This window comes from Artemia sp. Qi Xiang Cuo, chromosome 14 (assembly GCF_049724085.1).
Source record: "Artemia sp. Qi Xiang Cuo chromosome 14, ASM4972408v1, whole genome shotgun sequence".
Taxonomy (NCBI): domain Eukaryota; kingdom Metazoa; phylum Arthropoda; class Branchiopoda; order Anostraca; family Artemiidae; genus Artemia; species Artemia sp. Qi Xiang Cuo.
The window spans coordinates 68,287,690-68,311,769 of NC_142807.1; the positions used below are offsets into that span (position 1 = coordinate 68,287,690).

Sequence of the window (24,080 nt, forward strand, 5' to 3'; positions counted from 1 at the left end):
CACGCTACAATGACACTGGTTTCAGTCTATGAGCTGACAAATGACACAGACAGCGATATCAAAGATGAATTTTACCATACCTTGAAAGATATGATAAGAGCTGCACTTCGTCATGACATCATGTGTGTTTTCGGAGACTTTAATGTCAAAGTTGGTGACGACACAGAATTCGTATCCAGCGTTATTGGGAGGCATGGCGTCGGTAACCTGAATTAAGACGGCTCCCTATTGATCGATCTTGTTATTGAATAAGGGTTGTTTATCAATGGAATATTATTTCCTCGTAAGAACATTCACATATACATTTGGACGTCGCCGGACCACAGAAACAAAAATCAGATCGATCGTATTCTTTGGAGTAAAGCTCGAAGAAGAAGTCTACTAGATGTAAGAACCATGAGAAGTGCTGAATTAGGTTCAGACGACGAATTAGTTATTGCCAAGGTTCAGATCCAACTTAGAGCTCAGAAACGAAGGAGACATACTCACTGAACGAAGCAGCAACGAAGAGAAAGTTTTGCCTATCTCTCAAAAATCGCTTTGAAGTACTGGGAAGCCACTCCACCGAAGACACAGGAAGCGTTGAATCGATATAGACTGCACTCTCGTCTGCCTATGCAGAATCTGCGAAATAGATCCTAGGCGCCCGAAGGAGACCTAAAGAGAGATTGATTTCCGATGAAGCACGGAAGAACATAGCTGAACGCACTGCCTTAAAGAGACGGACAAATAGCGCACAAGGTGATCACCAAGCTTGCCTCTTAGTGCTGTACCTTCAGAAGCACAAGGAAGTGAGGAAGCAGACACGAATTGACAAACCTAAATTTATCGAAGCCAAAGCTGAACAAGCAGAGGAAGCTACCGAAAATGACTCGTTTACAATATAACGAATGACATTGTGGGGCGTGCAAAAACTGCCGAAGGCCTAGTGAAAGACAGTTAAGGAAACCTCCTAACTTCTGAAGAGCAGGTTAAGGAACGTTGTGCAAAACATTTCGAGAATATTCTTAACCGATCTAGACCGCCTCAGACACCCCATATCCCAGAAGTACCTTTATTCGATTTAGGCATTAACCTAGACCCAATCTCTCCCACTGAGATCTTAAGTGCTGCAAAGAAGTTAAAAAAATAGCAAGTCACTATATGCCGATGGCATAGCTGCTGAAATGATAAAAGTTTCATTGGGCATATGTACGACAGTTTGGCTCACACTTTTCAGAACAGTCTGGGAAGCGGAAAGAGTTCCCAAAGATTGGAGCAAAGGCATTATAGTAAAACTATTTAGGAAAGGAGATGGTGTGGAAACTGGAGACGGATCATCCTTTCATCTGTAGCTGTGACCCATATATATCTTGTCAAAAACCCCCTCTGGCTACCTTGTATTATTCATCCATAAAATATGACCAAACTAATTAATATTTTTGTTCAGCTTATTGTTTGATATAGTCTATGAACCATAATTGAGACTTATCTCTTGAAATGTAACTCTGCAAACCAAAATTAGAATATTGAAAGCTATAGTGATGACAGTGGTCAAGTAGGCTTCTTGAGCATGAGCACTCCGAAAAACGGAAGAAGATTTGCTAGATGTTTCCAGAGAAATCGCCTACGGATTGTTTGGGTACCCGACTGACTGACCGAATTTCAAGCAGTTGGCTGTCCGAAAAGTGTGGTTCAATCCCGCTTTCTAGGGCTACAATGAGAGAACTGATGAGATGGCTAGGGCACGTTTTGCGGATGAAGGATGACAGATTGCCAAAGACTGTCCTTTTCGGCCAACCGTCTAGGGTTAAACGAAAAGCAGGTCGTCCTCGTTTGGGGCGGGAAGATGTGACAATGAACGATTTAAGTGAAATGAAAACTTCCTGGGTGTGTGTTAAAGGGGGCTCTGAATAGATTGCGATGGAGGAGGAGCTTACGTAGCTTTGTTGGCCTCAGGCGGCTTGGTGCTGCGGTGATTTACTAGAGGCAATAATAGTAGTATTTTTTAATACACGGCGTTCGAACTAGTAGGCCTATCCATTCTAACAATTCCTCCGGAAAACATTTAGCATACCCTCTTCAACTATTTGGAGGGCCTACATGTCGCCCGACAGCTGTCATTATCGCTGTTCCCAATAATCTAGCATTAATTAGAATACTTATCTTTCTATTTTTTAAAAACCCATTTTCCCCTGCAAAAAAGCACGAGGGACCTTGGCTATTTTACTTCTTACATCTTCGCTTCATCCACCATCATTACTAATAATACTCTCAAGGCAGCATATGAAATACAAGCACTATCAAATGTAAGGCTCAATTATAACTTTAGTTGTTTTTTTTTACGTATGGAATAGCACAAAGAAAATGTTTATTATGATTGCTTCATCTTCTTAGGAAGACAATTCATAAATTCGAGGGGAAAAAATGCATATTTTTTTGGATTTAGCAATGAAACAGATCTTTCCTTGGCCTTTTCTGATATTGTCTTGAAATAAATGTGACATATACACATGGCTGAATGATTTAACTATTCACTTTCTCGTGTGCTATCACGCGAAGCAGAATCAATATCAGCTTGATTTTTATTGTTTGCTTCGCACGAACTATGTAACTAAACGCTCTCGTTTAAAATGCTTCATTGGATTCCTCAAAACTTAGCAAATTTGCAAAGAATTCGAAAGCTTGTCGGTACTGTTTCTTTTAACATCACTGATAATCTTTTCACATGGATAATCGATGCGAAAAAAAAAGTCAAATAAAATTTGAATTGAATAGAGCAATGTTTCAAACAGTTCGTGGTAACGAACTGTAAGGAAGGAGCGACCCGGCTCAAAAGTAACCAAAACTCATAAAAATCGCAATTCTAATACCAATAGATGCAACAATAGAATCATGTTTTTATGCTGATTTCAAATATATAAGTTTCATTAAGTTTAGTCTTACCCATCAAAAGTTACGGGCCTGAGAAACTTTGCCTTATTTTCGAAAAAAAGGGGAACAACCCCTAAAATTCTTAGAACTTTAATGAAAACCACACCATCAAATTCGGCGTAGCAGAGAAACCTGCTGTAGATGTTTAAAGTTCCCATATCCAAAAATGTGAAATTTTGTGTTTTTTGCCAGAAGAAAGATCATGGATGCGTGTTTATTTGTTTGTTTGTTATTGTTTTTTTTCCCAGGGGTGATCGTATCGATCCATTAGTCCTAAAATATCGTGAGAGGGGTCATCTGAACGGAAATTAAAAGCTCTAGTGCCCTTTTTAAGTAACCAAAAAATTGGAGAGCAACTTGGCCCCTCCCACGCTCATTTTTTTCCCGAAGTCACCAATCAAAATTTTAAGATAGCCATTTTGTTCAGCATTGTCGAAAATCTAATAAATATGTCTTTGAGGATGACTTAATCCTCCGCAGTTCCCGGGGGAAGGGCTACAAGTCTTGAACTTTGCCCATTATTTACATATAGTATTGGTTAATGGGAAGTATACAGACGTTTCAGGAGGGATTTTTTTCTGGTGGGGGGGGGGCGGCGGGGGAGGATCTTTCCATGGAGGATGTTTCCGTTAGGGAAGGGACATTTTTATGAAGGGGGCGCCGGATTTCCCAGTATTATTTGAAAAACGATCAGAAATTAAATAAAAAAACAAGTTTTTTTAACTGAAAGTAAGGAGCAACATTAAAACAAACAGAAATTATCACGTATATGAGGGGGTTTGCCGCCTGGTCAATACCTCGCTCTTTGCGCTAAAGTTTTTTTTTAGTGCTTACAAAAGAGCTATCTATTATAAATAACTGACCTCTGTGATTCAGGGGTTTGTGATTCAAACAAAATTTGAACTTTAGCATAAAGAGCGAGGTATTGACTAGGGGTAAGCTCCACAATATACGTAATAAAAACATACAAATATAGAAGTTCGTTACGTAAGTTAATTCGTAAGTTACGTCATGACAAAATTTCGAGAAAGCCATTTAGCCAAAACAGCAAAATTAATATGTAAATTTCGTTATAATTATTCATGTACGGTGAGCCAAAATCAAAGCTGCATTAATTCCAAAACGTTCAGAAATTAAACAAAAAAAAAAGTTTTTTTTTAACTGAAAGTAAGGAGCGACATTAAAACTTAAAACGAACAGAAATTATTCCGTATTTGAAAGGGGCTGTCCCCTCCTCAATACCTCCCTTCTTACGCTAAACTTTGACTCTGTTACACAACTTTATTTTTTAAAACAATACAAACTTTAGCGTAAAGAACGAGGCGTTGAGGAAGGGACAGCCCCTTTCATATACGGAATAATTTCTGTTCGTTTTAAGTTTCAATGCCCCTCCTTACTTTCAATTAAAAAAACTTGTTTTTTTATTTAATTTCTGAATTTTTTTGAATTAATACAGCTTTGATTTTGGATCACCTAACAGGAATAATTACAATGAAATTTGCATATTAATTTTATTGCTTTGGCTAAATGGCTTTAAAAAATTTTTGTTATGACTTAAATTATGGATTAACTTCTGTAACGAACTTCTATATTTGTATGTTTTTATTACATATATTAGGGAGTTTACCCCTAGTCAATACCTCGTTCTTTACGCTAAAGTTCAAATTTTGTTCGAATCACAAACCCCCTGAATCACAAAGGCCGGTTAAGTTTTAATGTCGCTCCTTACTTTCAGTTAAAAAAAAACTTGTTTTTTTTATTTAATTTAAAACAAAAATTGAAATCAAAACAATAATGCCACAAGGGAGTTAACGGTGGGGCAAATCTTACTGCAAAATGTTTGTTATTTGGAAGATAAAAGTTGATGTGAATAATTTAGAAGACTGTCATTGGCATTATGACGTCACTTAGTTTTCAACCATGAAAACTAAATCAGCCATGATAAGGTCTTCCACACGCCGTATGACCTCCGGGGTCATCATTTCCAAAGGTGAACCGGACCTTGGGTCGTCTTCCAGGGATTGACGGCCCCACTTGAACTTTGCGGCCGATTTGGCGACAGTGGAATACTTGGGAGCATCTTGCTGGTACACCTTGGCCAACCGATCTGTGATTTCTCTAGCCGAAGAACCTTCTTTGACAAGGAATTTGATCACTGCTCGGTACTCGATCAGTGACAAATCCATTTCTACAGTGATTCAACGACTTTGGAGTCTTCTTATATCTGAAAGGACAAAGCAAAATGAACAGTTTTCAGGCTGTGAATATTATTTACCTAGATCAGCATGCATGCTGGGTTAGAACTTATTTCGTCATTTCTAAGTGTTCTTTTCTACGAACTTATTGAACGTCCCTCGTAAGTCCTGTGGAAACTGGAGACGGATCACCCTTTCATCTGTAGCTGTGACCCATATATATCTTGTCAAAAACCCCCTCTGGCTACCTTGTATTATTCATCCATAAAATATCACCAAACTAATTTTAACGTTTCTTTCATTGTAGCCCTACACATTAGGAGCAAACCATATTTTTGTTCAGCTTATTATTTGATATAGTCTACGAACCATAATTGAGACTTATCTCTAGATAACAAAATTAAGTAGGCTTCAAATTAAATAAAAAAACAAGTTTTTTCAACTGAAAATAAGGAGCAACAATAAAACTTAAAAAAAAAAAATTATTGCAAATTTCATTATAATTATGCATGTACGGTGAGCCAAAATCAAAGCTGCATTAATTCAAAAATCTTCAGAAATTAAATAAAAAAACAAGTTTTTTTTTAACTGAAAGTTAGGACGACATTAAAACTTAAAACGAACAGAAATTATTCCGTATATGAAAGGGGCTGTCCCCTCCTCAATACCTCCCTCTTTACGCTAAACTTTGACTCTGTTACACAACTTTATTTTTTAAAACAATACAAACTTTAGCGTAAAGAACGAGGCGTTGAGGAAGGGACAGCCCCTTTCATATACGGAATAATTTCTGTTCGTTTTAAGTTTTAATGTCGCTCCTTACTTTCAGTTAAAAAAAAAAACATGTTTTTTTTTATTTAATTTAAAACAAAAATTGAAATCAAAACAATAATGCCACAAGGGAGTTAACGGTGTGGCAAATCTTACTGCAAAATGTTTGTTATTTGGAAGATAAAAGTTGATGTGAATAATTTAGAAGACTGTCACTGGCATTATGACGTCACTTAGTTTTCAACCATTTTGGCATCAAATCCATGCATGCACATGTTAAGGTGTGTTCTTAGTACTATCTCCCCAGTGGCGGACCCAGGGGAGGGGCGAGTGGGGCACCCTCTAGCGTAGTCTAAAGTAGTGTAATTTACTTAATTAACGCAAGTTTGCCTTAATTAAACTTGCTCCTAAAGCAGGTTTATTGAATCAACCTATTTTGCCCCCCCCCCTAAAAAAATCTTGGATCCGTCCTTGTATCTCCCTTTGTTTTGTTTTTCTTTGAATCTGCCCCCTCCTCCACGCTTGAAATAAATTATTGTGCATACGTTCACATATTGGTTTATTACTCGATTAGAATTGAAGCTTTGATAAAAATAATTCCATAAAAAAATACATTGAGTTGCATAATTAATTTCCTTCGAACTTTTTTCCTCACTCTTAATGGGTTTCTGGGTTTTCGTTTTACTTCTATTTTCCATTTAAATCCCTTTGTTCATTTTATTCTTTACTTTTTTATATACGGGATTTATTCAAAAAACATACAACAACAAAAGACAAAGAAAACACACATAAAAGTCAATACAACAAAACACTTAACCCTACTTCAGCTCTCGCTTGCTTGGAGTAAACCTCTTAAACGCAAGAATAAAATTTAAAGAAGAGAAGAAAAGAAAGTAAGAGAAAAAAATATGCATTTGCATGGTACTGGTCGCAACAACCCTGCCTAACAACAACCCATTCCACCTACCAACGCACCCAAAAAAAAGCCATCAACTTAACAGGATGATTTAAATAAACATATCTATGCTTGCTGCCGGGCATGTGTAGTAATTTTTTATATAGTTTCATATTCATATAATTTGGAGTTAGAATATCAAATGTAATTAGATCACCTAGGGACCATGAAACAAAAATCTAGGGTTGAATTTAAATTTGGCCTATTTGTTGTTTGCAAATTTTGAAGCCCTTAATCAATTTCGAAGTTTGAGCGTCTTCATGGAATTTTCCCATGGTTTTCAGCTAGTTTATTGCATTGATTTTCATTTTGGCTACTTTTCTTTTCCCCTATTTTTGTTTGTGTTTTATAGTGGGTTTTATAGTGGGTTATTGCATTGATTTTCATTTTGGCTACTTTTCTTTTCCCCTATTTTTGTTTGTGTTTTATAGTGGGTTTTATAGTGGGTTATTGCATTGATTTTCATTTTGGCTACTTTTCTTTTCCCCAATTTTTGTTTGTGTTTTATAGTGGGTTATTGATAAATCACTACTAAACTGATTCAGCCACAGTAATAATATGGCTAATTCTGTTTGATTTAAATACGAACTATGCAAATAAATTTGATTTTATTTCATTGCATTTACTCCCCTCTTTTTTGTATTTATATAAATAAAATAGTATTAAACTTCTTTGGTCGCAGCAAAATTTGCTGCTATTTTTTTTTTTTATTTGCCTAAATTAACTTTATTTGTTTTATTATATTTACTCCACTTTTATTTGTATTTATATTTGGTTGTAAATAAACCACTATTAAGCTTATTAGGCCATAACAAAAATTCATGGCGATTTTTATTATATTTAAGTAGATCACCATAACTTTCAAAATCCTTAGCGTGATGAAGATTTTAAGAAAATAACCGTTATAAATATCCGTGAAAATCACGACTATTCTATTACTTGTATTATTATCAGGGCTTCTATCACTAATTTTGTCACTTTTAAGAATGATTGTGAATCACTTTCTCCACGGGTTGATTATCTGTTTGGTTGTATTTGTGATGGATGACTTAACCCCAGTTATCATTAACATTGTATCAATCAGTTTCTACAACCAGCCAAAATGTAATTGTGTAAATTCCTGCCTGTATAGGCTATTCACGCTGCTCTACTTTATACAATGTGATGTCACTTAGGTAAATTTCGTTTGAACAGGCTGACTTTGCACCTTTTGATTTATTCTAAACCCTTAAGGATCAGCGTTGCCAACACGGCACAATCGTACTGTTTTTGATACAATTTAGAGGTCCTGGTACATCACGATCACAGTATGTAAATATTAGATTATCTTTATACAGTGATCACGATATATATGGAAATTTTGAGGTAGAATCAAATTTGACAGTACATTTTGGTTTTACTTGTTCCTTTTTGATTCGAATTTCAGCTCAAGTTTTAGTGCATCAAAAATTCTCTTATTGCTGTGGTAAATTTTTAACCTGCTGCTCGGATGCTACAAATTGATCTCTGACAGTACAATTTTAGTCGGAAAACTTGTATAGTATATTTCAAGTTTTGACAACGCAGATAAGGATACAATTTAAACGAAAGACAGCTTGTCTCATTTACGCCCGAGTCATACCCACAGTAGAGAGAATATACAGTATCGACCACAGTTTATATAGTTATCCAGTATGATCTTTCCCTATCTCACCCATTATAAAAACCCGGACCAAGGTGCGAGTGCTCCAGAGAACGTTTTTGCAGATAGAAACATAGGCGGCATCAGATCTTTTCACGGGTAGACAAGTCAGACTGTGATCTAATCAGAAACAAGAGGAAACCCGCTATTACGAATAATTCACTTTGTTGGAAACAATCGGAAACAGACTAACCCGCTAATGCAGAAAGAAGTGGGAGGAGCTTTTTGTTCGTACCGAGAATGAAGACCAGAAATGATCTGCGATAAACTTACTGGATAATTCTATAAACTGTGGTATCGACAAAGGCTATACTCTCCGTTGAAAAAAAAAAACTGTAACACATTTAAAACTGCACAAGATTCATACTCCGCCTTCGCGTATGCGCGATTTTGATGTACACATCACGGTCTGCCTATGGAAAAACCTATTTTTTGCCAGGCAGCAACTGAACTAAGCTTGTGACGTATTTGCTCAGACCCTATACGCGTGGTATGAAATGTGTATTGTATTTGGAAAAAGAAGACGCTACAGTATACAGTTACAATGGTCGTACCATAGTCAGCATGTCTGTTGACAAAAACAAGGACAAGATTTATGAATAATATGTATTTTTCCTTGATTTCAACATCAGGCTTATGTTACAGAAATAGGAAATTGATATAGCAAAATTTTGAATATAAAGGTGTCAGCAACAATTTGTTCCCAAGTATTGCCTGCTAATACCTTGTATTTGCACCTTTTGCCAGATTCATCCAACAGATAAGAAAAGTGATGTTTCCATCTTTCTAAGCTTCCATCTTTTCTAACTAAAACAAAAATCTAAAGTGTTGACTCTGATGGGTATGAGTCAAAATGATTTACGCTTGAAAGTTGAGCATTTCTTAACTCAACAAATTACAAAGAGGAGACGTTATTGGTGCTGTAGTCAGGTTTGGTTTTTAGTTTATCCCAAATTTTGAGTATAATGAGGCGTGGCATTACGCTCCTGAAAAGTTATCTGATTAAGGACCGTTAATTGATTGCTAGATGGTTGCATGATGGGTGCATGATCTCATGATGGTTGCAGGGGTGGCTTTAACCTCTCATCATGGTTGTAGCCGTAACTGCAAGCTAGTAAAAAGTGAAGTTTTGTCTGTAGTGGCCGAAAAAATAAAATATATAAAAAAGAAGACTGTCTAGTGTCAAGCAATGTCTCTAATTTTCGTCACGGTAAGGGCAAAAATGCAGCGGTGTATTTTCATGGGAATTGGGGCGGGGGGGGGGGTAATGTATTTATCAAAATCTATGGGGGTCAATATTGTTATTGTTTCAACAAAAGTACCAAAAACCGAATTTTAAATAAGAATACCGGTATTTTAAAAATTCTGGGGGAGTGGACAAAAAATATTCAATAGGGGCAATGCCCATCCCTAATATACGCCACTACCAAAAGGTCGTCGCTTAAAAATTTGTCAGATAGCAAATTGATTCAAGATTATTGAAAAGCTATGTATTTCAATTCACAGGTTTTATGTATATGCTGAAACATTATGGTGCAGTAGTCTTGTGGTGGATTAGCAGGGCGGTGATTGCCCCCTGACTTTGGTGTCAGGATGGCTTTGGTGACTTTGGTGGCTTATACTTTCAATTATATGAATATGTCGAATAAAAAAAAAATCTGGGCAACTGTCTCCTTTCTTCTCAAGATTCTGGATCTGACACTTTGTATCATTGAAAGAAGCAAAATTTTGAAAATGCTATTTCTTTTTAATGTTCTAGTTGTGTCCATTGCAGTCGAGTAGGATTTCATTAGTTCATTGCAGCTGAGTCTGTTACGCGCTGGCCTCTGACACCATTTTCGCAAGGATATAGCTTCAAATCTGATAGAGGGCAATTTTTTCAAAATTTGTATTTTTCAGATTTTTTTTTTTACATTTTCAGGTTGCGTTTATGATGTCCACATGATAAAGCAAACCAAATATCGACCATCAGTTTGGAACATGAGACAGAAAATTATATTTATTTGGATTTTCTTTGCGTAAAATTCCCGGTTTTGAATTGCACTGCCTAAAATTCAAAATTAAATGAAAAAACAACCTACTCAAATTAATACCTATATTTAAAATAGGGAAAGAGGGACAATTTTGTGTTCGAAGTGTAGGGTTAGACCTCATAAAGGAGGGTAGTCCCTTTCATTTATGGAATAACAAAAAATCATATGCGCAAAATACTCAAAATTTTTGTTCAAATACAAGCAAAGAGTGACGTTAAAATTTCTAACAATCAAGATTTACGCAGAACGGAAGATGAGCCGTTGCTTCCTCCAACTCCCCAGTCATAACGCTCAAGGGATTGCTTGCTTGAACTTTACTGAAAACTTGTCTCACTACAGCAGATGCCCAGTTGGCAAGTATAAATGTCTTACTGGTTTCCAAAAAATGAAACTTTTGAAAATTGTCGATGAAAATATAAAAATATTGTTATCAGTAAAGCACCACAGCTTGGGCTTTGCTTTTAGGAAAGGAGTCTAAACCCAGACGCCCTCTGGGTGTCTCGAAAAAAAAATCCTAAAAACCTCGTTAGTTGTATCAATGCTGCATCCAGCGGGGAGGGGGGGATTTGAACATTCCGAAATGTTTTTGCGACTCGTAAAAACGTAAAAAAATGAATACAAACACATTTTTGATGCGTTTTTAAAATTTGTTGGTAGCCCCCCCCCTCCAAAAAAAAATTCTGGATACTTTCTTTAAGATCTTCTATTTGCTGCAATGTCAAGCGATGATTATTGTTTAATATTTCAACGACTATGTTATTTATTCACCCTTACCTGGGGCGGAATATTATATGGAATTATCTGAAACAGAATATAGCCTACGCCTAACTGTATCTTTATGAGGCATAGGATAATAAGACAAAGCCGTATGAGGCCTGGAGATATTTTATTTTGAATACTTAGTAACAAATTATGGCTTGAATGTGCTAGGTGCATCACAGCTGCCTTGCATTTGTGTCGGCAAGCTGTTAAAAGCTAGTGGGCCAAATACTAGAACAATGGCTATGTAGCTTAATAAATGATAAATGACTTTAATAAGCTATTTAAAACCTGCTATGTAATGTCCCAATTTTACTAAATTCAACAATCAACATGTATATATTTTTAAGGTGGGTTTCTTTTTAGACACTTTTTCACCTTTGGTGAAACCGGGACGTATTAGGGTTTAAGGAAGCCGTATTAGGGTGCAATATATCCAAATTTTACTGAATTTAGCTATCAACATGTATGCTTTTTGTGACACTTTTTCACCTTGGCGGACACCTGGACGTATTTTTTACCTTTGCACGTATTAGGAATACGTGACATCGGCACGTATTAGGAAGCCATTTATTAATTAAGGATTCTTACCCGTTTCGATAAGTGCTCCTTTTCTTAATTTTTCTTAAAGTGACAGCCTTCTCAAAAAGTTCGAATTTTAAGAAACCAGCGTCAGCAACTAGATAGAGCTGACGGTCATGAACTTCAGCTCGATCAAACAGTTCGTGGTAACGAACTGTAAGTAAGGAGCGACCCGGCTCAATAGTAACCAAAACTCTGAAAAACAGATTTTTGATACCAATAGATATATCAAAAGAATCAGCTTTTTATGATGATTTCAAATATATGTATTTCATTAAGTTTAATCTTTAGTCCAGTAAAAGTACGGTTTGTCCGGGACAAAATTGCAACAAAAGATTTTTTTTACACCAAAATGTTCAAGAAAAATCGTTCAACAACATATCCAAAATCCGCTAAAATCGCCCGTCAGAAAAACTTTTTGGGGCTGCTTAAAGAGGGTGGAAAGGGGCAAAAAAACAGGTTTTTCCATTTTTGACATTTAGGAAGCTTTTTTACACTAAAATGTCTAGAAAAAATCATTGAACAGCGTATCCGAAATCTGCAAAATTTCCCTTCAGAAAAATCTTCAACGGCTACTTATAAAAAAAGTCGTTTTTTTCTACTATGACAGTTAGGAAGCTTTTTTTTACACTAAAATGTTCATAAAAAATCGCTGAACAGCAGATCCAAAATCCGCAAAAATCGCCCGCCGGGAAAACCTTCTGGGGCTGCTTAAAGGGGTGAATTGGGTGAATTTTTTTTTTTTTGATTTTTGTTATTTCTGTACGTCCGGAGACTCGATTCTGGTATAAATCAACTCGCTGAAACCGAAATGATGTTACTACACGTCTGTAACTTATATTAAACTATAAATAAGATATTAATAACTCCATCGCAAAAATAAAGGAAATAGCTTTTCTTCCGAAGTGCTAGAAAGATCAGATCAATGAAAGCCTGAAATACTTCAAACAGCAACACAGGAAAATCTCGAACGGCAATTTAAAGGAGCAGAGAAGTGCTCCACTCTTTGTTGCTTCGCTAATCGTTGGAAACCTGGTTATCCGATGAGAATCAACCGTGTGAAGACCAGACTGCAGAAAAAGGAAAACTATAGGCATAGACGCATAGAAACTTGAAAAATCATTCTTATTATCGGCTTTGTTTACAATTGGAAAACAAAAACATTAACACGTCTATATATAAATCACAGTTTTGAAAATCATCATCTTTAGATCACATAATATTGAGAATCATCGTTTCATTAATGAGCACTACAAAAGAGCACAACCACCGTTATCGCAAAACACTAAAATTCTTCTTCTTCTAGAGATGTTGGTCCAGAGTTATTACAGCTTGTTCCCATCCACTCTTTGCAAGCAAGTGTGCAGGGCATGCCATTCTTACGGCAAGTGCATCTGGCTGTATCGCAACCTGATTTGCATTTGCAGCGGATAATTTGAAGAAGACTTTGGGAGCTGATTTCTTCTCCGTCATTACTGGAATGTAACTATCAGCAGAGAGTCGCCATCCCCAGTTCTCCGGTTTCATCGCAGTTGCCTCGCTTTTCCATTCCATTACCTGCAAATTTACGTGAAAAGAATGGAGCTTCGCAGCTGAGGGTGTGGGAGGCATCTGATCAGGGCAGACAAATGCGGAAGAGGAAGCGAGCTTGGCCAAGAACAGACGATGTCTCAAGGACACGAGAGTTTCTTCAGGCTTTCCTTTATAAATTCTACAATGACAGTCCGACAGATTTACCAATTCCTTGTAATCTCGAAGTGGTGTCACAGCCTAGGAACGCGTGCAGAAATAGAATTGCACCACACATGTCCCTTAGTTTTTCTTAGATGGAGCAAATACTCCATAGCTTATGTTCGTTTGAAGCTTTCGCCTCGGATCTGAAATACAGGCCTTTGTAGGCAGCAGTGACATGATAGAGGAGAAGGATAAGGAGGTCAGTGTCGTTGCCCATGAGACACTTGAACTGAGTTCTTGCACTATGAATGGCTGTGGTTGCAATCAGGAGATGCGCGTCAGCAGAGGCATGTTGTACCGAACAACCTGCTGATGACAATTTTCCTCCTATTGCTAGAATTATCCTAGATATATAGTATGCATGGCACACTTCATACAATGAATGGTACTCCCTGTTATATGTGGTACTCTTCTGTCACGTCACCAAAAGAATAATCGTCAGGCTATCCGATATAATATGAGTTGTAAGGATGTAAGGGATGGCTGAAGAAGAGTGTAAGGGAGGATATAAGGGAAGGACTTAGTAGGCAAAAATGATATGAGCATTATATACAAATTATAGAAAACTCAAAATTTTAAACTGGAACGGACTTTTTCTTTTGAGGACAGGGCCTTGAATATTAAATCCCCCGGCACACACAACTTTCTGTTATTAATGATTTGTACTAATTCAAGTAATCTTCAGTCCAATGTTTGTTGCTTACCAAAAATAAATGAACGGAAGACAACAAATCATTAACTATAAACAGATATAATATAGATGATCAAAAACTAGAAATAAGAAATTATTCATTTTTTATCGGTATTTTTAATTTTATTATTCTTCGCTTTTATTTGTACATATAGTGTTATATTTGCTTATTTTGTTTGTATTTTATTTCTATTGTTTTCAGGCCTGGATCCTGCAGGACCCATGTTCGAGAATCAAGATCTAGAAGCTAGACTCGACAAGACTGATGGAACCTATGTCGATGTTATTCATAGCAATGGTGAAAGCCTAATTATGGGGGGTCTAGGAGCCTGGGCTCCTATGGGGCATATTGATTTTTACCCAAATGGAGGACGGATGCAAAAAGGATGTTCTAATCTGTTTTTGGGAGCCGTAACTGATATAATTTTCTGTAAGAATACCTTTTTTTCAAAAATATTGCAAAGCTTACATTCCAGTGTGCAGCAGAATGTGCAGCAGTCCACTTTTTGAAGTGGTTAAAGGCTTTTGAGATAAATCTTGATGTGATGGGACGACCATTACCTCTTTGGGAGATAAGTATTGGATCATAATCTTCCAAATCATAAAAGCCAAGTATAGAAAATAAGAATATTGATTTAGGTGGCAAAAGTAAATACGTAGCCTCGCAATACCAAATTACTATAACGCTTTTCATAGTCATAAATGAGCTGTGATATCAGTAACTTTCAGTATATAATTAAAATTATCTTAAAAATTCAGGCATAAAATTAATTAGTTTAAATACATTACACAGCATATAAAATGATGGATTGATTTATCAGGTAACATCTTGGTCTCAGCTAGTATTACTCGAAATGAAGAACATATCAACCGTAATATGAACTCTGGAAATCCAGTTATTTCTCTCTATAAAAGGGAGAATTTTAAGTTGTTCTTCAAATTCTAAAACGAGTCTGTTGTTACCATTCTAACTTGTCTACAAAATAATCATGAAATGTCCTTTTCAGATCCAAAACGACTCTCAATCATTGAACTGAGCTCATTGTGCAGAAGTGATGCCAAATTAAACGAAAAAAATAAATATAGCAACAATCTAAAAATGCTTTACTTTTATACTATTAAAAGCGTCCTTAAAAGGTTCACTTTTACCGTATCAAAACTCCTATATTGTTTGGTGTTTTCAGTAAAGCGCTAGTTTTCTCTAACGTTACAAACATAGGGAAATATCACCAGTTGATTTATTTGCGCTAGTTTTATTGATAGATAGGCTGTGATAGTGATAGGCTGTGTTAGTGATAGGCTGTGATAGATAGATGTTAGATAGGCTGTGAAGTAATAATTTGTGTTTCTTTTTAAGTTTCAACTTCGCTCTTTACTTCCCTCGGAAAACTTTGTTTTTTTAATTAATCTTTCCTCATTTTTGATTAAAACTTAACTTAGAAACAATACTGCAATGGCCTCTTTTATTTAGACGGAATAATTTCTGTTAGTTTTAGATTTTAATGTTGGTCCTTAGTTTCAGTTAAAAACTTATTTTTTATATAATTTCTAGTCATCTCCAATTTCAGTGGTGGATCCGGGATTTTTCTAGGGGGGGGGCACAAAATAGGTTGATCCGATAAACTTGCGTTCGGAACAAGTTTAATTAACGCAAACTTGAGTTATTTAAATAATTACACTACTTTAGAATATGTTAGGGGCACCCACCCCCTCGCCCTCCTAGATCCACCACTGTTCAATCAAGGGGAGATAAGACACATCAACCCTTATTAAGGAGCGGAACAAAGAAGACGTACAAGAATTGAAGGCAAAAATAATCTTTAATGCTTTGTTTTAAAAAATTAAACTTAGTAGCTCTTAAAAAAGTAGCTCCAGGCGATTAGCTACGACACAAAAGGTTAACTGAGCGGACTGGTCCATGTATCTACATGCTTGCGGAAAATTTGGCTAGCTCAACAGAAATGTGCCTTTAGGCTTAGGGATTTATTTGACTTGTCCCTAAATAAAAAGCCACTCATTACTCAGAAATGAACGGAAATTTCAAAACAAGATCTTTTCTTGTGTAGGTACGATATATGGTATTATAAACTAAGTTTGTTTTCATTTAAAAAATTTTGGGAAAAATTACCTGAATTCCTAAAGAACTGTTTTCATTTGTCTTTGTTCCTCTTTGGATGCACAATCTTACGTATGGAGAAAATATTACTGTGGAATGTTTAAGTAAAGAATTTGAATAAGTAAGTGTAACAATAAGTAATCCTTCTTGTAATATACAACTTTGAGTGGTTCCAGAACCACATGCCTACAGTTCTCCAGCCACTAAGTGGTAGGGGGTCGGGTTCAGGGACGTAATTTGCTACGGGGCAGAGGGGACAACTTCCCGTCCCAGACCTCAGTTTTCCTCTAGACTCCAGTTTACCCCCCCCCCTCCCGCTCTCAGCTGAAATTAAGTGTCTCCAAAAATGTTGTTAAAACTAAGATAAGCCTGCATAATTACTATACGGCCCGTTTTTCAGTTTTCTCTATCATTTCACTTGATTTGGGAAAATTGGCTCCAACGTTGACCCCACCCCCCACAGGATTTTGACAAAATTATGCCATTCGTGGGGGTATGGACTTAGAGATCTACTTTGAATGTCATTGCAAACCATGGACTTACCTTAGATCTTAAATCCTCCTGTGCCTCCAGAGGCGCTTAGGGCATCCAAGAAGAGTCGCCAGTCATCTCTCATTGCTGTAGCTGCCCAGACATCTTCCCATTCAGGTTGGATTGAGGCATTGAGGTTTGCGAGGTCAGCCCGGTAGCTGCGTCGTATGGTATTTTTGGGGCGTCCTCTTCTTCTGGTACTACGTGGCTGCCACCGAAGGACGACATTCGGTAGTCGAGTTTCGGACATGCAGATAACATTGCCAAGGTATCTCCACTTCCTATATTTGATCACTTTGGTTACCAGTGGCTGAGAAGTCTTCTGTCGTATAGTAGCGTTTGTTACTTTTTCGGGCCAGTGGTTATTTAGAATGCGCCTTAAGCAAATGTTTTCGAACGCGAGAAGTTTCTTTTCAAGTATTTGATCAATGTGCCAAGTTTCAGAACCATAGCAAAGCGTTGAGAGGACGTTGCTGTTGAACAGCCTCAGCTTGAGTCGGAGAGAGTACTTCTGGCTGCGCCAAATTTTTAGACGATGTCCTGAAAGATGTATTAGCCTGGCCGATTCTTAACTTAACTTCTCGCTGACACGATCCTGAATTGTTGATGGTACTTCCTAAGTACTTGAACTCTACGACTTGCTCTATCGTCCGGTTATTGCATCGTAAGTCGAGTGGAGATCCAGTGTTCGCCATACTTTTTATTTTGTTGGTATTTATCTTAAGGCCAAAAGGTTCGGCAGCGTCCCTGACTTGGTTAAGATAATGCTGGAGCTTTTGTTTCCAGGAATCTAGGAGGCTCATATCGCCAGTGAAATCTACATCTCCGAGTCTTTTAATATTCAACTGGATTCAACGTCCGTCGCAGGTTCGAGGAATACAATTAGTGATAAGAATAAATAGCAGTGGTGACACCACACAACCTTGTCTCACACCTGTCATAATATGAAAGTACCGGCTACTCCTGTCACTTGTCTTCACGCAGCATTCTGTGTCTTTGTAGAAGGCTTCAATGATTCGAATGAGCTTACCAGAAATGCCGTAGTATTGGAGAATCTTCCAAAGCGTTTGGCGATCAACCGAGTCGAAAGCTTTCTCGAAGTATATAAAAACCAAGTAAAGCTTATTGCGCCATTCACTCGCTTCTTCTAGCAGCATTCTAAGAGTAAATACAAGATCAGCGCATGATTGGTTTGGCCGGAATCCATGCTGTTCCTCTTGGAGACTTTCACTTCACGCTGGATGGATTTTGTTAAGGAGTATAGTCATCAATAGTTTCCTAGGTATATATACACAAAGCCGAACCTTTCCCATTTTTGTACTTTGCAGCATCGCCTTTCTTGAATACTCTGACGAAAGTACTTTTTGTCCAATCCTTAGGAATTTCTTCTGTTCTGTTACGTTACGTTTATGCATGCATTTAATCATTTCAGCCGCAATTCGGTCCTCCCAGGGGACTTTCCAGACTTCAGCTTCTTAGCCGCCTTTAGTATCTCCCCACCAGAGGGTACTTTAATATCGACGGCTAGGTTTGGAAATGGCGTGTCTGGTATATCTAGAGGATCAGCAAGTGGTGGTGTACCGGGAGTAAAACACGATATATTTGAAATACCAAAATAAAGTTCCTTCTTTAATTCGGACTCCTATAATTAAGCTAAATCTAGTTTCGAAAATGAAAAAGTCTTTAATCAGCAAAGAAAAGAAATTGCAATATTTGGATTTCGCTAAGACAGTGAGCAATAAGAAAAGTGCTACGCACAATATTTTTAAGGAAGTTTAAACGATAAGAACCGTGTGAACGCCTAAATCATCAAAAATATTTAAGACGTAGTATTGGACGAGGGTTCGCGTCCTTGGGGCCCGTGAGCCAATGGCAGGCAGTCCCTAGAGCGCAGGACGAAAGAACTGCGTTTGGGAGTAGTTAAAATGTGTTTTTTAATTTTAATATGAGGTGAGATCTGAAACGTTTAGTACGAAATTATTTTGGTCACCATTTTTGTCTTTGATGTGACCCATTTCTGTACAACTGAGCATGTAAGTTTAATAAATCTATTGCCCTTTTTTATAAGTGTTCGTTTCTCTTGTATGTCTGAGTCTAGTCCGATAATAGGTAACTAGTTCGCCAGTCTCCAAGGTAAATGCTCCCAAAGGAATCTGATCTCCAAGTGGCGCTATAGGAGAAATCTCTATCGCCACGAACAAACCTTTTCAACCACCACAGACAATTCTTCAATGGTACAAATGGCGCGTGTCGGAAATTGGAGGAAAACTGCGAACTAGTTAGGCCATTTAAACTTTGTAATTCAAATTTAATTTTTGGAAAGATACAGACATATAATAAAATTTATTAGGCCTAGACCCGCTTGGATACTATTGTAAACCCCTTATATATATTTGTATATATTTGCAAACCAAAATATATTTTTATTAAATTTTTATTTTTAAAAAAACGCAAAAAAAAAAAAAAAAAATGGACGATATAAACTAAATAAAAAAATTTCAAAATTTATTAGCAAAAAAAAAATAGATTTAAAAAAATATAACGGAAAAAAATTTTAAAAAAGATATTGACGAATTTAATATCCAATTGACCCAGTTTGTACAATTAACAAAAACAGACGTTGGAGCGTTAAAAGACATGCTGCTTCTACGATTAAGAGGCCAGGCCTTAACCTTTCTAAAACAAGTCGAACATACCATAGTAAATAACGCCAACGTGACAATAAAGCCGGTTGATAAATTGTTAAAAGCATTCAAAGGGAGATTTATATAAACCAGTTCAATAAATAAACTAAAACATGGAGTAGTGAGCTTTGATTTATCACAGAATATAAGGGAAAACCTGGATAATATACGCATTTCTGTAGAAGCAAAATACGGAAGTGGTTCTGGGCAACTGTATGAAAAAGTCATACTAAATAACTTTTTGCAAGGGCTACCCCCAAAACTATATAGAGAAGTAATATCCAAGAATATTCAGACGTTGGATCTTGCAGTCCAAGAGGTAGAACGACTAATTGAAGTTGATAAAATGGTTGCTAATCATAGTAATACAAAAATAAACAGCCTAGGCGACTCAAACGCTAACATAATCTTCAAGGGCGATCAGACATCCCCCAATTTCTTTTCAAGGGATAACTCCCCAGTAGCAAAAAGAAACAAAACGCCAGAACCCGCTAGGCAGAAAACAGTACGTTTTCAGCCCATTAACCCTACAATAATAAGGTGCTATAACTGCAATCGTGTTGGCCACATAGCAAGAAAGTGCCACTACGTCACCAATCCCATCCCAAGAAATGCTGTCGGTAACACGCAAAATTACGGTAACCATTTGTTCAGAAGAACAAATTTTTGCACCGGTCGTGCAATAGGCTATAGCCGGGGGGATTGCGCCAATCAGTACCTTATAATGCGTACCAACCAAATTTGTATAGCCCTTTCCCCAACAGGCAAATTAATTACCGGATTGAAAACCCAAATATTCACCAAGGCCAATATAATGCGAGAATGCAATATAAGAATAATGAAAATTTGCCGAGGAGAAATGAAAATTTTACAAGCCAACAGCACTGGCACACATCGCCAGCACACGGCACTGACACGAGACATCCACGTTACCATAATAATACCTGGCGAAGACAGGCAGACGTAAATCATTTAAATATGCCTACGGAACCTAATACGTATGAATACCTGTTACAGGCAAAGAGAAATGATATAAAGTCTCAGGTAATCGCGTCAGGCCCCTCAGAAACAGACGTTGGACCCCGAGGTTGCCTGGGATATTTAGTAGGTCCAGACCAATACTAGTGCCTTCTGGTAGTGATATTATTAACAAGTTACCTATATTTAATGATTTTTTTGTAGAAAACGTTTACTTTACGGCCTTAGTTGACAGTGGTGCTACTGTAAATATCATAAACTCTTGCGTATTTAATACGTTGCCTCTGCACATTAGGCGACAAAAAAACCCTAATAATCCCAATTTAACAAGTATTACAGGCCATAAATTAAACGCAAAAGGGTCAATTTGCCTAAACGTAAAAAGAGACAACAGAACCTTCATGACAAATTTTATTATATGTGATAATCTCCCATATAAAGCTATTATAGGGGCAAATTTTCTAAGGTCTAATAAAATACTATTAGACATAGCCAACGAGAAGGTTGTATACCCAGCTAAGGTGGGGGAAAATATTTCTACCTTAAGAAATCGTAACAGAAGTTACGAAGATAACATAAAAGTAAAAAAAACTTCCAGTAGTATAATGTCAAAATACTTTGAAACTCATGTCTTGCAAAGGCAGATATTACTGGTAAAACTATCAAATTACCCCGAGAAATATCGCAGAAATGAATTATATTTAAATAATAGCAGTCTTGAATCTGCGAAAATAAAAATAGGAGATATGAGCCAGAATTGATCACATGAACGCAATAAAATAGTGGAATTGTGGAAAAACATAGTAGAACCCAACGTGACGCCACAAGATGCCGCAATGGCGCAGCATAGCGCCAGCATGAATCTAATAAACAATGAAAATGAAGAGAAGTATTACGGATTTGCGATAAGGAAAACAAAAGTCCCTCCCACAACTATTCAAAAAATCCAAATATCATAACTGGTCGAGCCAATAATTATCAAATCAGATATATGGTTTGCGACACAGTCTGAAAGTCCTGAAAATCTTTTATGATATGACCAAAGAATATCTGCTAAAAACGTGTACTTTTTTAGTTTTTTAAAAAACATAAATTAATATGATAATCTGAATATGATTTATTTTAAGTTTTAAGTAAAAATACATGTGGGAACATACAACGATCTACATAAATGTAACAATTATCAAAGACAACTCATCTGATGTCTTACTACTTAAGATAACGAATACCATTTGACTAAATCGCAATTTTTAAAAAAATTTAAAATGGATAATATTACGGATATGGAACTTAATAAAAAATTATACGAATTATTTTGTAATTTTATGTATTTATTTTCTGAATCTTAAAATGACATCGGTATGATCCAATTTTACCAGATTTAAATTTTGACGACTGGTAATCCCGTAGCAAAACAGCCATATCGTGTGCCGTATAAGCACAAAGAGTGGTTAAAAAATAAAATCTATGAATTAGAAAGGAACGAGATTATACGCCCAAGTATAAGTCCGTATAGTGCAACAGTAATCTTAGTACCAAAAAAGAATGGAGATCTTAGACTCGTAGTGGATTATAGGGCTCTCAACAAACCAGTAGTTAGCGACAAATTTCCTCTACCAAGAATAAATGAACTTCTTGACTCAATTTCAAGCAAAAACTAAATTTTTACCTCTTTGGACCTTACCCAAGGCTACCACCAAGGGAAAATAGCCGAAAAGGATGTCCATAAAACTGCATTTTCAGCATCTGAATATGGATCTTATGAATACTTGAGGGCACCATTTGGGCTTAAAACAAGTTCAAGCGCAATATGTAGACCCCTATTGCACCTGTTAAGAGGATTAAGGAATATAATTCATTTTGTTGATGATATTATATGCGTGGGGGAAAACACTGAGCAACACTTAGCAACTTCACCTAAGTTGTTCGAGAAGTTCAGACAAGGCAATTTAAAATGCCGGCACGATAAGGTAAATTTATTTCAACCTAAGATTACATTTCTAGAAGTATTAGTTACCCAAGGAAAGATATCCACAGACCTTGATAAAATAAGATGTTTTGAAAACATCAAGACCACCAGAACTATTAAATAAATAAGTTGCATTTTAGGACTTACAGGCCATTTTAGAAAATTCGTACGCAATTATGCCCAAATTGCTAAGCCAATCACGGACTTAAAGAAAGGACACTCCCATAATGTTACCTGGACCCAGGAAGCTCAAACTTCCCTAGACCGGCTCAAGAAGGCGCTCTCTTCTGAACCAATTTTATCACTCCCTGATTTCGAAAACGGAAAATTCATCGTTACCACTGATGCTAGCTCAAAGGGCATAGGCGCTATCCTTTCGCAAACAATCCCAGTAGAAAACCATAACCCTCTACAGGGAACACCTAAACAAATAGAAAAAGTTATATGCTATTCAAGTGAAACCTTATCGAAGGGCGAAAGCATCTATTCCGCCACTAACTTAGAATTGCTATCTATTATCTACAACTTGGACAAATTTAGGCATTATTTATTTTGTAGAAAATTTATATTGCGATCAGACCATAAAAGCTTGCAGTACCTTCACACATTTAAAAACCCCACGGGCATTCTAGCTAGATGGAGTATGAAAATCCAAGACCTAGATTATGAATTTGAACATTTAAAGGGAAAACAAAACGCAGCTTGCGACTTTTTGAGTAGATATCCAGAAAATGACCCGTCGGAAAATGAAAAAAATGAAGTTAATGCTATCAATGCTAAAAGCAAACATGGATATAAGAAAAACAAAGTCAAAGACGCAGTAAAAGAAAAAAAGATTAACTATTGTCCCTTGTCCTTGGAAAATATAAAAATAAAGCAAAAAAAGGACGAAATGTGCGTAGCACTAATTGATTATTTTGTGAATGATGAGGCGTTACCGGATAAATTCAAAACTATTAGAAAAGAGATAGATAATTTTTACTACGACCTTGATGAAGAAATACTGTGTAGAATTGTGACTGCTGAGACAAATAGAAACCAAACCTCGATAATACCTGTATTACCTCAAAACTTGATAGGGCCTGCATTTGAATATTTTCATTCGGACACAGGTGGACATTTAGGAGTTATGAAAACGTTCCATAAGTTAAAACAATACTTTTACGTACAATCGGCACTGACAAAACTTAAAGAATTTGTAAGTACATGCAAAGCATGTAACTTGAGAAAAACCCCCCCAGCTTATCCAAATCCTCCAATGGGAAGGGTCCCAGTAGCAAAGTACCCCTTCGATATTATCTCATTTGACCTATACGGGACAAGTGGAGGCTTACCTGTTTCTAGCAGAGGCCATACTTGTATTCTTTCGGTTGTAGATCATTTTTCCGGATTTACTTTTGCAAAAGCATTAAAAAATCAAGGTGCTTATGCCACAAGTAAGGCATTAGCAAAATTATTTTTACAATTTGGCATTCCTAATAAAATTTT

General features: G+C 36.6%; 1 protein-coding gene across 1 annotated transcript in view; it reads left to right on the forward strand.

Annotated features, from left to right (window-relative positions):
- Positions 1 to 24,080, forward strand: part of LOC148944792 (uncharacterized) — a 180,451-nt gene that overhangs the window by 60,561 nt on the left and 95,810 nt on the right. Inside the window, exon 5 of the mRNA XM_089100315.1 lies at positions 14,517 to 14,744. Coding sequence (XP_088956441.1) covers positions 14,517 to 14,744 — 228 coding nt within the window. The remainder of the gene's footprint in view (positions 1 to 14,516; positions 14,745 to 24,080) is intronic.